Source organism: Chionomys nivalis, chromosome 8, assembly GCF_950005125.1.
Source record: "Chionomys nivalis chromosome 8, mChiNiv1.1, whole genome shotgun sequence".
NCBI classification, from domain to species: Eukaryota; Metazoa; Chordata; class Mammalia; order Rodentia; family Cricetidae; genus Chionomys; species Chionomys nivalis.
The window spans coordinates 83,743,261-83,761,516 of NC_080093.1; the positions used below are offsets into that span (position 1 = coordinate 83,743,261).

Below are 18,256 nucleotides of genomic sequence, written 5' to 3' on the forward strand. Positions count from 1 at the left end.
GGAGGCAAAAAAGCTAGGTCCTTCCCAGTGGACCAACTATGTGGTGTCTACCTCACCCAGCCTTCCGAAAACAGAGCAAAACAAAGCAAAGATGACGTAAGGGGCTTTTTTTTCAGAAATAAAATTTCAGGTAGTCTTTTTTTTTTTTTTTTTTTGGTTTTGGTTTTTCAAGACAGGGTTTCTCTGTGGTTTTGGAGCCTGTCCTGGAACTAGCTCTTGTAGACCAGACTGGTCTCGAACTCACAGAGATCCGCCTGCCTCTGCCTCCCGAGTGCTGGGATTAAAGGCGTGCGCCACCACCGCCCGGCTTCAGGTGGTCTTTAAATGACAAGATTACCATATTAATAATGGAAAAATAAGAGAGAAATCTAAATTCCAGGGCAGGGATGTTCCTTTTTCACTGCCTGCTTGTACCAGGGCAGTTAACGCCCAGCTGGGACCACAAAAGCCTTAAAAAGTGGAAGCCTACTTTTCTGGCATCTAGTGGCTGTCTCTAGTAGCGAGTTATTAGCTTGGGACTATTCCCAAGGGAGGCAGCAGAGATTCTGGGACATCTGGTTCATGGGCTAGATCTAGCACCAATTAGCTGAGTCCAGGAGGAGCTGATCCACAGGCTAGACCTCAAGCCCTCATCCATAAGAGGAAGAGGCTGGACAGGAACGATGCTGTCCGACAGATTTCTGCAGCCATGCAGCAATCTATGTGCTGTTAACCACAGGGGGTGACTCGTGTGTGGGTAGGACTCTGAGAAACTGAAATTTTGATTTCAACTAATTACATTCAAATTTAAATACACAGACAAGTCCACCATGGCCAACTCTACTGGAAGGCGCAGGTCTAAATAACTCTATGTCCTTTTCTTTTTCTTTTCTGTTTTTTTTTTTTGATTGACTCTATGTCTTATAATCCATCCAACGTCATGACCCTGGAACATTTCATAACTGTAGGTTGTATTTCTGTTTCCTTTCAGAACTAGACTTCAAACCACTCACTTAACTGTTGCTGCTATGCTAAGTATCAGAGACTACTGAGAAAAAGCTGTGCATTTCCTGTGATGCCCTAATGAGCCTGGGTCTTAGCAGAGACTGCTCTCGCTTCCCTCACTCTGCACAGCAGTGTGCGGTCAGAGATGGGTGTTCGTTAGAGGGCAGGAGGGGCCTAGAGTTATTCCTCTCAACTTTTAGAAAAGATGATTACAGTTTAAGACAAGGTCTTACGTACGCCAAGGTTGCCCTAAACACCATATAGATGAGAAAGACCCAAAACTTCTCACCCTTCTGCTTCTACCACCCAAGTGCTGAGATTCGAGGCATGAACCGTACCAGCTGTATGTGGTGCTGGGAACTGAAGCCAAGGCTTCATGTGTACGAGGCAGACCTTCTTCCGAATGCGCTATGCCCAGCAACAGTAATATTCTTTACTCTCAGAAAAGGCAGCCATTGACCCTGTCTTTTCACCTTCTCAGCTTAGGGCTGAAATACTCTACTGAAGGGGCTCTCACCCTTCCTAATGCTGTGATCCTCCACTATACTGCCTCAGATTGTGCTGACCAGAAAAGCATTTTTGTTGCTACTTCATATCTGTAACTTTGCTACTGTTATGAACCTTAATGTAAATGTCTGATATGCAAGCTATCTGATAGGCAACCCCTGTGGAAGAACTATTCAACCTCAAGGGTCACAGCCCACCAGGTCAGAACCACTGCTCTACTGCATTGCTGCAGAGGGAGTTGTAGGCTCTTACCTCTGGTCTACAAAAACAAATTTCCCATCTATGGCATGCCGAGAGACATACTCCATGGACTTCACCCTTATTTCTCCATTCACAGGCTGTGGAACCACATGTGAATGCAATCGCCCGATGGCAACGAGACAGCTGAGGTTACAGCCCTCGTTGTCTGGCTCGTTGTCTTCATCCAGCCCCATCTTTGTGGGCGGCCAGCTTTTCAGATAGCCTGTGCTGTGGATGGTGCAGAAGCTTTTTCGATCTGCTGGAAAGCAAAAGACCCTGGTGAATGTCAGTGCTGGGCTGGCAGTAGGGTGCAGCCTCAAAAGATGGGGACAAGAGAAAAGGAAGGCCTCACTCTCCAGAGGAGTCACTCGGTGGGTGGAGCAGACAGAAGTGGCCCAGCATCTTGTGTGCTGAGCAGAGTCCATGTACCAAAAGCATCACAAAAAGCCTAGCGAGGAGGAATAGACCACCCCAGGGAGAAAGTCCCCAAAACCAATGCTGGAGGTCAAGCGAGAGCATGAGCACTGGTCAGGGCGCTGAGTGTCTTGATGTGTCATGGTGAACAAAGGCTGCTGCTGCCATTCACCAGTTTGGAGAAGAGAACACAGGTCAGACAGAGAAAAGAGAAACATGTTTAATTGAGAAACACACTTATGGACTGAACAGCCCATCAGGCAGCAGAAAAATATCAGAGTTACCTGATAGCCAAGGAGGCCGACTTTATACAAGCATGAAAAAAACTATGAGAAAGCACCAGAAAGGAAGACTGTGGGGTACCAGAAGAAGACACAGGCACCTTCGGGGAGAAGGTGAAGAAACTGGAAAGAAATTCCAATCAGAAGTAGAGAGGAGTGTACACATTGGACCTTGAAAGCCTGGGAAAGTCAGCGTGGCTCAGATGTACTGAGGAGTGGCAGGAACTTCATCTGCATCATATGTTAACTGCCAAGTTTCTTCAAGAGTAGCAGGAAGCAATGAAGGATTTTAAATGGGGGTAGGGGATAAGACGACTCACTGCTACAGGGCCGCCCCACAGCCGTGTGGTGGAGCAAAAGGCACTGGTGTAGACACCAGACCTGAGAGAGTTGAGGGGGGCTGGCTGCAAGAGGTGAAACGGGCTCTTAGAAGCTGCCTTGGCTGAAAAACATGGAACCCTCAAAGCAGTAACAAGGCAGGATGACGGCCTGGCTCCTCCGTCTTCATTTTGTATTGCCTCCTTTACTTTGGCTGGAGGCACAAAGGTAAACCATTGTCTCAAACCTGCCATCACCCTGGACTTTGAAAGAACAAACCCAGGAGGAGCAGTACACTCCAAATGAGGGCAGTTACCCGTGAGGGCAAGACTGCACCCTAGAACAGAGGCAATGGTCTCCCAAGCCTGCCTTGTCTCTTCACATCATCGTCAGGAGAGATTTGGCCCACTGTTTGGGAACCGAGCTGAGACAGTGTTTAGCGAGACCATGCCCAGACCACAGCTGGAACTAGGCTTGCCCCTTGCTCCAATTCTTTCTCTATTTAACCCTAAAGCACACATCAGTTCCCCAGCAGACAGACTGGACCCCTTTATCTGTTCTTCTCCCCAGTATGGCCACACTGCTGACACGGCTCCCTGCTTGTCTCTCTACTGGGGACAGTGGCCTAGCCTAGCTTGTTACGGCTGCAGGAGCCTAGGTGTTTCTCCAAATTCTCTGGTTCCACAACTGGAAGAACAACTTGCGGAAGAGCAGGGCTTGGTTGTTAGCAACCACATCTTTAATTCCAGTCCTAAGGGATCCAATGCCTTTTTCTGGCCTCTGTGGGTACCAGGCAGCATGTGGTACACTGATATTACATACAAATAAACACTCATATACATAAAATAAAAATAAAATGTTTTTTTTAAAAAAAAATCTCTGTTAGCCGGGTGGTAGTGGCACACACATTTAATCCCAGAACTCAGGAGGCAGAGGCAGAAGGATTTCTGTGAGTTCGAGGCCAACCTGGCCTACAAAAGCTAGTTCCAGGACAGGCTCCAAAGTTACAGAGAAATCCTGTCTTGAAAAACCAAAAAAATAAATAAATAATTCTCTGGTTATACCTGGGCATAACTAAATACCATAAGTAAAATCAGTAGTATTAGCAGACAGCAGTATGGGCCCCAGTGGTTACTCTGCAAATGCCCTTGAGGCTTCCTAGGAAGGTAGATTTAACCTACGTACACGGAGTTCAAAAGAGAAAGGAATGTCACCTGTGGGTGACATTATACACACACACACACACACACACACACGTCAGTGTGGACAGAGGAAAGCAGTCCCAGGACCGGGGTGGGGGGGGGCAGCTAAAGGGACCAGGGAGAGAACTCTGCAAGAAGCCAGAGCTTTGAATAGCATCCCATTTAACTCATGATGTCACTGGGGAAACTGGCCAGGAGGAGTCTAGAAGAGTGGGTACTCGAGAGACAGATCTGTGGCTGAGTATGTTTTTCCAGGCCACAACAGGGCTAGACAGAAATTAAACACAGAAAGCCTATTCTAATCAGTACCCTTGGCAACAGATCAGGGCTTCATGCCCGCCCATCCCTAGTCCAGCTGCCCAAGGCTCTCAGATGAGAGCAGGCCCTGGCTGCAGGCTTAGGAACTGCAGCTCTGGCCATCTGAAAAGCCCCGCGCCCAGGCACGCCCTCCGCAAGGCCCAGGATGGGAAAGGGCGCTAGCTGTACCTTTCTTCTTTGAGCAGGTGGAGGCGAAGTCCTTATCTTCCAGCTTTACTGAAGGTCTGTTACACTTCATCCTACAGAAGAAAGAGCGGCGAGCTCCAGAGCACAATCGGGATGGCCCGGGGGTTATATCTGTCTTAACCGGAAGTCCAGCTGCAAACCAACACAAAGCGCGGTGAAATGAGGGCCAGGTCGCCTGTCAGGAGGGGCAGCGTGACCTCAAACACAGCCTTTACTGCCGCACTGGTCACAAACATGATATGCCATAGGTAACATTTCTCTCGGGCTTAGAGGTCAAAGCGTTCATGGAGGGGTCCCATGTAAACATACGGATGTTTACAGATGGGCAGGAAGTGCAGTAGACAGGGGGTGGGCCGGTCTCAGGGTAAAAAGAAACACAGCAAAGTATTCCTGCCCGACAGGACCCGAGGATGAGCGGGAAATGGAGGTACACTAGGGACTGGTAACAGGGAACCTCAATAATCAGTGCCAAGTAAGTGGCAGACACCTGGTCCCTGGCCGAAGGACAGGGGGTCCTACTCAATGGATGCAGAGGATTGGGATACTGGAATGTGGGTGGTGGGCACAGGATTGCCTTAAAATTTCTGCTTGACAGGTCAGACTCCTTTGGGGGCCCAATTCACGGCCCCCATTCTAGGTGTGTGCTCTGGATCAGGGCCGCTAGTATCACACGGCTACCGAATGTGGCTCTTCTGAGCTGAAAAGGGCCGTGAGTGAAGAGCACGCAGGATTCAGAGACAGCATCAAACAATGCTAACGAATTTAAACCTTTTGTAACAACTACATCAAGATAGTAACATCAAGATAATATCGTAGGTTCATTATGTTTGGTGAAATGTCATAGTTAGCTTTGCATTTATTCTTTTTTTTTTTTTTTTTTTTTTTTTGGTTTTTTGAGACAGGGTTTCTCTGTGGTTTTGGAGCCTGTCCTGGAACTAGCTCTTGTAGACCAGGCTGGTCTCGAACTCACAGAGATCCGCCTGTCTCTGCCTCCCGAGTGCTGGGATTAAAGGCGTGCGCCACCACCGCCCGGCCTTGCATTTATTCTTAATTTGACTCATGTGGCTACCCCACACCCAAAACCAGACTTGCGGTTTTAGCCACGGCACTGGGGACAGACCCCTGGGCCTTATGCTCTGTGGGGTTGGGCTGTGAATTTACTCTCTGCAGGTAGAGCAAGGCCTTGAAAGGTCAGCTGACTTTGACACACGTGTGTCCTTACACTCCTCAGCATTGTGGAAGCTGGGACTACAGACACCATGGGGCGGGTGGGCACCACAGCCATGCCAAGCAGTGGCCACTGCCCAGGGCTCCTCTCCACATTGCCCTCCACAACACTGACTCTGTCAGCTTCTCCAGAATGCCAACCCAAGCCTGCCCACTGGTCAGCTCTCCCTCCTTGTACGTTTTGCTGTACAGGCAACAAACCGACTATGAGACTCCACCCTGGTACCTGTTCACAGACGGCTTCCTCTGCTCATCTCCCTTCTCCTCCTGGGACACATTAATCCATCTTTTCAAACCAACCTTAGCTGCCACGGACTCAGTGGTATCTGCCCTCATACCCCACTAGATTTACCCACCCCATGCTCCACGCCTGGCATTATTGCTGCCCATATCCCTGTCTCCTGACCATGTGGGAAGAACCTCAAGGACAAAATGTCATTCATCTTTTTCTCCTTAGGTCAGTGAAAGGTGCCAAGGCCAGGCTACAGAGGGCAACAGGTCCCAGGGCCAACGTTTGTTTTTATAAAGAAATGCAACTTCCTGTAAGGGTGCTTTAAGGGGAGTTCTCTGCCACGGTCTCCATCAGCCATCAACAAGGAGAGCTGAGAAACGAGAAAGCCATTAGGCAAGACTGCCCTGTGCCCTGACAGATCCAACACCAGTGCCACGCTTGCCACGTGCCGGGAACCATCAACATTCTTCGTGTAGCAAGTCAGTATCGTTAATCTTTCCAACACTCCAATGAACTCGGTCTGTTTTGCAGATAAGGAAACAGGCACAGAGAGGGGAATAACGTCCTCATGGCCACACAGCTCGTACTGGGGGAGGCAGGATGTGTGCCTAGCTTCCCACGGGGCCAGCTCCTGGGTCCTGACTTGAGAAGCAGAGAGCAGCTGTGGGGAGAAGGGGCTGGGGCCAGAGAGATGCTGATCCTAAGGCTACAGGAAGTGCGGAGACAAGAAACAGTGACCTTTTGTTTGTTTGTTTTTGGAGACAGGGTTTCTCTGTGTAGCAACCCTGGCTGAAACATTGGCATTTTAAGTGTTCTTAGGTTTATCTTCTGAGGCTGCATGAGCGCAACTCAGATTAGAGAGAGAGAGAGAGAGAGAGAGAGAGAGAGAGAGAGAGAGAGAGAGAGAGAGAGAGATTTGTTCTGGAGGAACAAGACAGTGTGAGTCCTTTCACCTCAGGAGCACGCTACTAGGGAGTTCTAGTTTCTGAAAAGCAAGACCAGAATCAGACAGAATAAAGTCGAAGTAGTTCCTAAATCTGCATACTGAAGCTTCTCTGCTTTATAGACTACAATGTAAACAAACCGAAGTGACCATAAATAAGTCCAGTTAGCCACAGCAAGCAGCTATCATGGATAAAAATGGCAGAGAGGTGAGACGGGAGAGGCTGGGCATTGGTGCGGCAGCGTGGGGGCGGATGGGTAGTGATGAGGAAACACACAGCCCCCCTGGCACTCACTCTTTGCATCAATGAGTCGCTCACGGGGTGCGGTGTCTGAGGAAGACAGCTGCTCCTTGACTTTGGCAATATCTTTAGGATGCAGGTAGTCAAACAAACTCTGGCCAATAAGGTCATTCTGTGGGGATGAAATGGGAACGGATAGGTCAGCACCAGTGAGGTACAGAGGCACAGCAGCACTGAGAGTCTGCACAGCCCCGGCCTCTACTATGTTCTTAAGCCCAAACCTCTCACACATTCATGTGACCCTGCACACAGGTCCAGCCCTTTGCCTGGACAGACACCAGGAAGAGACACCTGTCCAACACCCTGAGTTCCCCAGCAGGAAAAAACAGAGAGAGTGGGCTATCTCCAACTCTGACATTATGCCCCTTCATTCTTTTTTGACAGGGTATTGTTTGTTTTGACGTAGAATTTCCCTGTGTAACCCTACCTTGCCTGGGAATCTAGGTAGCCCAGGCTGTCCTGAAATTCAAGACCTTCCTATCTCAGCCACCTGAGTACTAGAGTAAGTGCCCAACCAGCCAAGGCCTAGCTTTGTGTGCCTTTGTCAACTGTATCCACTCACAGAGACGACAAGCCTCCCTTAACGAGTGCCAGGAGAAGAAAAATAAAACACCTTGGGGAAGCTAAATTTACATAGATTCTCATTTATAGACATGTCTTTTGATTAAAATCTTCTGCCTACCATGCTTCTGTGCAACTTCCAAGATGTAAATGAATAAATGAATTAACAAATATTCTGAGGATATAATAGGTAAAATGATTATTCTAGCTTTCATATGCCCCTCTTATTTAATCCTACAGGCAATCCCAAAACACAGCGTATGACAGTTAATGTTAACAGAACCCAGAAGACCCTGAGCATGCTTGCTGGGGTGATCTTGATTGTTAATTGATGTGGGACGACTCACCCACTTCTCCAGGCCCATTTCCTGTCTGAGATCCTGGACTGCATACATGGAGAAAGGGAGGTGGGGCTTGCATGCATCCATTGCTGGCTGTTTCTTGACTATGCATGTGATGTGACCAGCTGCCTCAACCTCCTGACACTGTGACTTCCCTCAGGGATGGACTGTGACCTTGAACTGTGATCTGGAACAAACCCTTTCTCCCTGTGTTGTCTTTTGTCATGGTGTGTTTATCTCATCAACAAGACAGGAAACTAAGACCGCCTGGGTCATTATTAACGTGTGGAGGACGCTAAGGCTCAACAGAGCTTCCCAGCATTGTAGGTAAAAGTCCGAGGTTCTTATTCTTGGGCATTGAGTTACCTGTCTGCCTTTCTCTCCCTTGTCTGACAGCTTCACTCCGCACTCCTAGTCCACAGATGTGGGATCTTCACTTTGTACCAATGAGAAAACTTAAGCTGTTGGCTGGATCGGAGTCACATATTCCAATTGGGGGAAATATAGAACCCGTTAAAATTCTTCCTGAGTGTAAATTCGCCTCTCCATTAAGAAGTTAAGATTTTTGAAGAAGGATATCACATGTGACCCATATACTTCAATTCTTCTGAAAAACTTGAGTACTTTGTCTAACAACCATAAAGCTGACAACCGCTAGCAGGGGCTCAAACGTTACCTGGCTATAATTGAGGATCTTGAAGACGGACTCGGAGACAAAGAGGATCTTCCCTCGGTCACATCCTACGACAAACAAAAATCCATCTGCTGCCTAATCAGGAGAAATGGATAATCAATTTATCACAGGTCAGAACACACGATCTGAAAGCAAATCAGGGATTCATTTTCTACGGCTCCAACGCACGGGGCCACACACTGACACCTTCATGGACGTTAGAGGAAGAGGATGCTTACAGACAATATTGTGTGACTGCATTAGGATTCCCTCCCAGGAGGCTGTGTATTCCGTGTCATCTAATGATCAGGGGGAACAGGCCAACTAAAGAAAGTCCTGTTTCAGAACGAATTCAGCTTAAACTTAATCTTCTGGCTGTATGCAGGCCGGGAGAATTAGGCTTCACCGCTCTAATACAGTCCCTCTGCCCTGGCTAACTTCCGCTCTCAACGTGACAGTCTGGAGTCACTCAGAAAGAAGAGTCTTAAGGAGGAATGATCTTGACCAGATGACCTGTGGGCATTTCTGTCCCTTAGAAGCAGCACCATTCCCTGGGTAGTTAGGGGGCCTCTACACTGGAAGAGAGGAGAAGATCTGAGCACAAGCAAGCAGGCAAGGGCTCACGCATTTATCCTCTTTGTTTCTGACTACAGCTTGCAAGGATCCACGCAGTACTCTCTCGCTGCTCTTGCCTGTGGGTGCGGTATCTAAAGGGCACCTGACCTCCCTGTAATAACGGATCAGGAGAATTGGAAGTGTGAGCCAAACAAGCCCTTGCTTTTTGCCAGGTTATTTTTATCACAGAGCTGGAAACGAACTGAACAACTGCCATGGAGAACGTAGACCCTGAGACTGCAAGGACCCTTTAAGATCAGAATTCCATCTGGAGGCTCTCAGCTGCCATCTGATCTGAACTTGAACACCCTCCTTCACAGGGAGTGCTCCAGGCCTTCAAACCTCACATCTACAGTGGGGTTACTGGGTTTTTGCTGATGGCCTGGCAGGAAGGTGGGTCGCTTGTGTTCTTTTAGACACCTTCCCACTCGCTGCACATGCGCCCAACACACAGCCCAGTTCAAATGTGCACAGGCTCAGGAACTGCTGCCTTCAGCCATTTACTTTCGCCCAAGGCTGAGCAATCTGTGTTGTAAGAAAAAGCAGCAGTGGTGATGAGATGCTTGCCTGGCAGCCATGAGGACCCGGGTTCAAGCCCCACTTCTGCAAAAGCAGAACAAAATAAAACTTCCAGCATGAAATCCTTCCTCCCCTTCAGCTTAAGTACAGGTGGAATCTGGGGCTCCCCTCACACACTTGCTCTTGAGACTCTGCTGCCCTGTGTTCTGAGAGATCCTGAAAGCCAGGTGTGGTGGCTCAGGTCTGGAAGCCCAGGACCCAGGACACTGAGGCAAGGGGACTGCAAGAATTTGAGGTCAGCCTGGGCTGTACAGTGAGCTCCAGGCCAGCCTGGGCTAGAATAAGGTCTAGTAAAGGCGCATAGGAAAGATGGCTTGCACTGGTCACAAGGGGAACAAGGACCTGATGGTAACTGCCACCACATGAGTAAGCCATAAGTCTTTGACAAATTCTAAAAGAAAAGAAAAAGAAAACAAAAGTCTTTTCTTTTCACAAAGAATACAGAATATAGTTTAGTTCAAAGAACTAGGGCATGAATTCAAGTGCCAGAAAGTAAAGGGCCAGCACAGGCAACTGTCTTGGACATAAAGGGCCAGCACAGGCAACAGCAACTGTCCTAGGACATAATAGCTAGAGCAGGTAGCTGCCTAGGGTGTAAAAGTAAGAACAAGGGGGCAGGGGGACAGAATCACTCAGTATGAGACCCTGTCAAGCCATCAGCCACGGGGAGCTCAGGTCCCTAAGCTGGGCCAGGGTGAAGGATGACAGTGAGAAGGAAGAAATTTTCCTGGCACCATCCGCTGGAAGCCTCATTATGTCAAAAAATTGGATATTAATAACTTCCTCACTTGCCTTACAGACAGTCATATCTCAGAGGAGGAGTGTTCTCAGGGTTTCTGCTGAGGTGGGGATGCTGCAAGGAAAGTGGCTGACAACCTGGTGGGAACACTGGGCAAGCCCGAGACCTGAGCAATGGAGGGCAGGCAGGGGGCAGAATCAGTATGGGTTCAGTCAGTACTGCAGGCTCCAAATGACGCTGTGCTCTGGAAGTCAGACAGCCAAGCAAAGAAGCTGGGTGTGGGGTCAGCTGAGAGCAGAGCTTTGGGGGTCAGTCAGTGCCAAGGGCCAAGAGAGCAGCCATAAGGACAGCCAGGGTTGGTTCCTTCTCAGTAGGGATGGCTGTTCATGAGTAAGTAACTGAGTAGTCCGTCTAGGTTCAAAACGCAGGGAAGCAGAGTATGTGGACCTTGTAAGCTGGTCAGATTGACTGACCCTCACTCTGTATTAGAGATTCTGAAAGTCAGGCTCAGGGCTGGAATCTCAACACCCAAGTGACTGAGGCAAGGGGACTGCAAAATTTTGAGGTCAGCTTGGGCTGCGGAGTGAGTTTTAGGCCAGCCTGGGCTAGAATAAGGTCCTTAGTGAAGGCACATAGGAAAGATAGCTTGCACTGCTCACAAAAGGAATAAGGACCAGCTGCTAATTATGACACCATCATATAAATCAGTGCAGACAGCCATCAAAAACTGCAAAGAATGGATAAAGGGGGGAAAGTGTGTGTGTGTGTGTGTGTGTGTGTGTGTGTATGTGCGTGCATGTGTGTAATGGAATCATTTATTCAGCTGTAAAGAAAAAATTATGACCATAGATGGGATTGGAGATCATGTTTAAGCCAGACTTAGAAAGACAAATATCACACTTTCTCTTATATGTGGAATGCAGATTTAAAATGCACACCTATGTATATGTGTATATATGACATGAAAGTAAAATGAGAAAGGACCTAGTGAGAAATGGGGAATAAAGATCCTATTACCCTGCCCACTAAAAAAAGACATAAATATGTGAGTGGAACCTGCCTTCTACTGATGCAAATTCTTAGCAAGTGGACCCCTGGAAATGGTAAGGGACTGGACATCGGTTCACAGGCACCAACACGCCAGAGAAGCAGAACAAGTTAACAGAGAAGACTACTGACTCCTCAGACCTGGCGCAGCCCCTGCTGTATGGAGCAAATCAGCCAGTGTGTTCACTTAGCCAGCTGTGTGAGCAGAGAGAGAGAGGGTGGCTCCTGCAAACCAACAGCTACAACAGCACCCGCACAGCCACTCGGACCCAGTCACATGGGAAACAGAACCTATGTATCCATCCACTCGAACCCAGTCACATGGGAAACAGAACCTATGTATCCATCAGATCTGTTCACTACGGCTGAAACCTTCTGACTGCATGCAGCTCATCCTGAGCCGACAGGCCAGCACAATGTGCCTGACACCAAGCTGAGCAGAAACGAGGTGGGAGCTATCCTGGGCTTTGCACGCTTCTGCTGAAAGACCTGGCCATGATACTGTGGGGGTGGCAGGCAAGGTGAGCCCTCGTGTGGGGGTACGGGTGGGTCCTCCACCTCTCGGTTGGTTACACTTTTCTGTTCTCTCTGTTTACGCTGTGCCAAAGGGCATGCTGCTGACCACAGGTTTGTCCCCTTTCAGTTTCTTAGTTCCTCTCCCTCTGCCCAGCAGCATGGCTGGAGCCTGGCACAGGCCTCCTTTCTGGAAGCCGTAAATTCCTAAGATGCCAGCTTGGCCGTCCCTCTGCAGAGATATGATGCAAGACAACGCGCGTGAAGGCCAAGCAGGTGAAAGCGACCCCCTTTCATGCCTCCTCTCTGGCGATTTCAATGACGTCTGGATGGATTCAGGTGTACAGACAGATTCAGATGGAGCTTTTGAGTCAGTGGTTGGGTTAGAAGAGAAGGTCTCACCCATTGCCAGAATCAACACTCTCTAAATGTGCATGAAGAAATCTGATTCTTAACTTACCCCTTCTTTCTCGGTATTTTTAGATTTATTTCATTTTATATGTATGAGTGTTTTGCCTGTGTGTATATATGTGTACCACATAACGTGTGTGTGTGTGTTTCTTGTGTGTGTTTCTGGGGCATTGGATCCCCTGGAATTACAGATGGCTGGTTGTAAGCTACCATGTGGGGTGCTGGGAATCAAACCTGGGTCCTCTGTGAGAGCACCAAGTGCTCTCTAAACCACTAAGCCATTCATTTAGATCCTCACTCCCATTTTTAACAAAATCCTTCTCTGGCTTAAAAATCACACTACCATGGACGCTCCCTTCTTTGCCTAAGTGATAGGAGAGGTAGGTGTGGAACTGGTTTCATGGAAGGAATGCAAAATGTGTCCAGAAACAAAGATAAAGTGGGGAAGCAAGAGAGGAAGCGGGCCCCGGGAATTCCGTATCAAGATGTCAGTCTCCCACGCTGGACTTACTCTGGAACTCAGTAAGAAACCAATGCCGCGAAAGGGGTTCCCGCCACTGCCACATACCCTGAGAATTAGGTGTTTCAGTTCGTCATCGGATAGAAATGTTGGCTTGTAGTTTGCTTCTGTGTATGGGTTGGTGGCACCTTAGGGAGAAAAGGAAACGTGGGCAGACGTTTCTATTTAGGTAGCATCACACTCCCCTACCTGCAACCTGGGCTGAACCAACCCCTCTTTCTTTTGCCAAAACATGGTGGGTCTGGCTTGAGACAGAATCCTGTCATCCCAAGAAGAATCTCATTGAAAAGAGAATGTTGCTGCTCCCAGGGTATTAAGTGCACTTTTCTAATTACGAGGAGCGGGGGGACCAGGCCCTGGGTCCACGTGGGCAAGTTAATAAGCTTGGCAGCCTGGGGAGCATGTTACTCTCATCCACACAGTTCTGCTATTCTCGAGAGCAATAGCTTAGCAAGGCCACTAACGACTGGGACATGCAGAGTGGTAAAGCAAGAGGCCCAGTGAAGGGCGAGACTAAAGTCTCATCTGTGAAAACCCAGGGTACCATGCGGAAGGAGGCAAAGGGCATGTCTGTGTCCTTCACGCCAGCTAACAAGGCACATGTCTTAATCCACATCCCTTGAATTTTTCCATCCAATCTGATAACGATTCATTAATTATAATCCATCTCTCCTTCACTCAAGTCAAGTTTTCATTCATCAAACATGAGAATCAATATTTCAATATTTTTTTTTAAATAATGATCAAAACTCGGAACAAAAGCAACTTCCTATTTCTGGTGGTCTTATACAGATATGAAGGCATGCCTCTCTTACTATGTAGGTCACACAGGGTCGAGCACCCTTTCCAAGTTTGTCCTGAAGCCCAGGGCTAGCTGGAAATTCCCAGGAACAGCATTCACCAAAACGGGTGCTGTATTTCAGATTCCTCCCGCAGTTTTGGTGAAGTTGGTTCCACTTTCCTGCCTCTGTTTTCTCACCCTCCCCGCACTCGGCAAAGAAGGGAAATACTGCCTCCCTCACAAAGAGTCAATCTAGTTCAGGAAAATTCCAAGAAGATAAAAGTATCGTCTATGTTCATTTCTGATAATAAGACTCTCTACCTGTGACTCACTCATCAGAGTCCTAGGCTCTTTCCTGCCTCCCTGTGTGCTCCTCGGTTTCTGATTTTGATCATTGTAAGGGATGCAGGCACAGGCAAAGAGGGGAACCCGAGAGGTGCCCGCTCTGGTAGGCAGGAAGCCGAGTACACACACAAAGGCATTTAAGTTCACAGGTTTATATGATCTGGGGAGATATGACTGCAAACTACCCCTCAGTACCTGCATCAGCTCGCTAACCACTTGACTTGGCCCCTGATCTGTGGCTGAGATGCGTAGGCACATTGCTTAGGTACACATACAGAAAGAGATCGCCATTTGTGTCAGGGACAGTGCAGGCAAGGATGGTCACGTTTGCGGTCAAGGGCATAACGGTGATGAAGCCCGAACTCTCACCTCTCAGCGTTTTCATGTGCTGAACAGCCATCCTTAGCACGGTGAGCTTATCTAGCTTCCTGGACATCGCATTGCATGTCGGTACCAAGGAAGCCAATTCATCAATGAAACTGTTCATTTTGTCCCGACGCCTCTTTTCAATCTGACTGTGGGCTTCCCTGAACATGGAAGGAGAATGATTTCAGCTGAGATGTGAGCCAGCATGGAGGCAACACTGACAAAAATAAATGAGTTCTGACTGCTTCCAGAATTCTCTGACATGGGAAATTCAGACAGTAGAATGTTTCAAATTAGACTTTTATACTGAAAATCACCCCCAAACGTTCTCACCGACAACTCAGAATTAGAAAACTGATTTGTTTTTTCGTTTATTTGTTTTTGGTGTTTCCCCATCTTTTAAGACAAAAAAAAAATATGACAGTTATGCATCTACAAAAACTGAATTTTTTATTTTTCCTTGGTTATTCTTTTCTTCAGATTCTGTAAGACTAGGTTGTTGGGATGGGGACAGGAGGAGGAAGAAAGAAGTAGAGGTTCCACACAGCAAGCCTCCAAAGCAGCCACGGAACACCCAAATCCCACAGCACATGCCTCTGCAGCCCATGAGCAGCCTACTGTGTGGCCTGCTGAGGCCCTCATGTCCGCCTGGTGGTGGTAAGCGGTACTAATAACACGTTCTTGGATCAACCAGGACCCACCTAGATATAACAGATTCTCAGTCTGTCCCCAGGTTTCCTTTGAGGGATGCCGCATCGTGCTCTACCCCTGAACTGGCTGCCTGTCTAGATAGGAGAACGCTTCCCTACAAGATGTGACCTGCTGTTTTCTAACCATCCTCCCACAGGGGAGCATCACCAATAGAGAAGCAGATACTGAAACACAGAGCCACCTACATAGGCTGGTCTGCAACCGAGAAGCCAGAAGTGTCAGGTTAGCCAGCCAGTCTACAGCTTGCCATGACAAACCTCAACCAGCCCTAGTTAGTGATGGCAGAGAGGCATGAAGACCCAACAGAAGGCCATCAGCAAGTGTAACTGAGACAAGAAGGACCAAGTCAGGAGATCTCCGAGGAGCAGGGGTGCTTAAGATCTGGCCTTCAGACACTACTTGCAGCACAAGAAAGATCTTTATCAGAGGTGAGACCCAGCCCAGGAATGGCATCTCAGCCACGTTTTCTGGAGGGCCAGTGAGTGAGGAAGAACTCAGCTGTGAAGACTGGAGAGATCTTCAGCCTGGAAGGACTTTCTGCTACCTCCAAAGTTTCCTCCGGGTTAAATGTGCATAGATAACAACATGCGAAGGCCAGCCCAATATGGGGGAGCCAAGGGCAGAAGTTTAAACAAGCTAAGACACGCTGCCACCTCCTCATTTCCTGAGGTGACAGTGCCCGAGATGACTCTACCAACCGGAAATAAACGCATCGAGCCTCCTCAACTGCTCTCTAAGCGCCTGAAAGTAGACTGTTTTGTAGACAAAATCAGAGGTTGAACTTACCTTGCATTCTTGATCCTTCCTTGGTGTTCTGCATATTCTAACCTGGAGGGGAGGACAGAAGATAAAATTTAGTCCCTAGGTATGCCTGGGAGAATTATACATATCTGTTTTCTCCCTGCCAGACCCCCGACACCTCTCTACACACAGTGGTTTTTGGTTATTAGCCATGCTAGAGACTGGGGATTGGGAGGCAGCCTTGAGCTCACATTCACTGTGCAAAGAGAATGAATGGCCACAAGATAACTGAAGTTCAAGACACTGGGCTATGGTACCTTCCATGAGGGTCATCTTTGTCTGTGTCCATGCTTTCTCTGCAAAAACAAAAGCAGATAATCACATGTTAATGCAGATGTAGAGGGCAATTACTTATCATATAGAAGGCTCTCATTTATTCAGAAAGCTCAAATAACCAAGATATAGAAGTGGATGTATAATAGTAACATGAAAAAACACAAGTGGACCTTATTATAAAGCCTAGACAGGCATTCCACATTACCAAACAAAAGTGTGTATACAGTCAATAAACTAGTTCGCCGTATGACTGTTTGAAAATTGAGAATCTACAGTGTTCATGGAGACTCTTAGTTAACCAGAGTGGCCAGACTTCTATCTGTGCCACCTCATTCTTTGGTTGTTCTGGAAGTTTACTCTATCTCAAAACAGATCAAACCCCAAAGATACTAGTGCACGTATCTATTTGTTGGGTGGCAGATGAAGGGAGGAGGGGCTAATGAAAGCCCCGACCAATAGTGAAGGGCAGAGCAGAACCCCAGGCAGCATCTCGAAAGCATTGCCACCACAGGTTGCTCCTAGGCCAAGTGGGCATCCCCAGACTCAAGAAATCGAGATGAAAAGGAGTATGGAGAGCCACAGAGGATCCTGGGGTCACAGTAGGGCCTGCCTCCCTTTCACAGACCCCAGAGATCCGTGTTTGGTGGCATTTAGCAGTTCAGTAAACAAAGACCAAAATCCCCAAAAGAAGAGTTCATCTCTTCTTAGGGGCAGCTCACTCCTGTGTCCAACTCAAACACTCATCAGGAAGGCACTGACTGCCTTCTCTCCTGTCTCCCATGTCTCCCAAGGGAAGGACTGTGGCCCTTTACACAATACAGACTATTTTCTGGAATGCTGGATTACATCAAGGGCATCCTAACACAGTGGCTCCCAATTAGGTTCCCTGAGTATTTCATAGGCAGCTTTTCCAGTTAGTCCTGGGGTTCAGAGGAAGCCATACCGGTCACCAGGCAAAGGTGTCCCTTTGCACTGGAACTGTGTCTACCGCTGTGACCAAGCTCACACCCAGGTAAGAGGAAGCCAACGGCCTTAACATAGGGAAACTACAGGGGGTAGAACATGAGTTCTAGAAGGTAATTTGCAAAAATCTGCAAACGTGGGGTCCCACAGAGGAAGCGTGAAGGTTATTGGGTGAAGATGAGGCTGGAAATCACAGGTCCAACAGAAATCTTCGAGCACATTAGTTGCTCCATTGGCATTTGCCCAAGACAAAGCTTCATAGATATGCCCCGGTCTGTGTTGGGGAGCGAGCACTATTGGCAGGAACCCCACAATCACCCACTTTCCCTCCCCTGGGCTGTGACTCTCAGTGGTCTGGAATGACTTACACATTAATCACAGCATCTCCTAGGGGCACCTGAGCTCCAGCTGCTGTGTTCCCCAAATCGGACCTGTGGACTTCTGCACAAAGGACATCTTCTGGGGACGCTACCTCCTCAGAGATTTTTCACTCAATATAACAAAAGAAAATCCTTCAGTGGACTCCACACAGCTGCCTCAGTGACATGAAGCCTGCCTAGGAACGGTCTACCCTGTCTCCCTCCCTAGCGGGCTACCGGGGCAGGAGAGTGGGTGCTGAGCAGGAAAATATACTTTCTCAGAAGAAAAGTCAAGTCCACAGAGAAGCAGAACGACTACTGAACGCTGCAGGCGCGTGCTAACTGACACAGAGTCAGTATCCTGCAGCTGTCGATGTGCTGACTCCCACTCCTCCGTGCTATACACATGAGTTAAGCAGTTGAAACTGTCTTCTAAGAGGCTGCATGGGCGCTCTCCCCAACATCACTTCCCCAGATTGAGTTCTACTCAAAGGAGCAAGCA

General features: G+C 48.3%; 1 protein-coding gene across 3 annotated transcripts in view; it reads right to left on the minus strand.

The window, feature by feature from the left end:
- Bmal1 (basic helix-loop-helix ARNT like 1) overlaps positions 1-18,256 on the minus strand; it is a 98,964-nt gene that overhangs the window by 13,026 nt on the left and 67,682 nt on the right. For 2 of the 3 annotated variants that reach the window (XM_057777841.1, XM_057777840.1), the window contains 8 exons: positions 16,414-16,452; positions 16,142-16,183; positions 14,648-14,805; positions 13,201-13,280; positions 8,732-8,824; positions 7,148-7,265; positions 4,433-4,582; positions 1,744-1,990 (listed from right to left, as the gene is read on the minus strand). In XM_057777841.1, coding sequence (XP_057633824.1) covers positions 1,744-1,990; positions 4,433-4,582; positions 7,148-7,265; positions 8,732-8,824; positions 13,201-13,280; positions 14,648-14,805; positions 16,142-16,183; positions 16,414-16,452 — 927 coding nt within the window. The remainder of the gene's footprint in view (positions 1-1,743; positions 1,991-4,432; positions 4,583-7,147; positions 7,266-8,731; positions 8,825-13,200; positions 13,281-14,647; positions 14,806-16,141; positions 16,184-16,413; positions 16,453-18,256) is intronic. The other variant, XM_057777842.1, reaches the window with a different exon arrangement.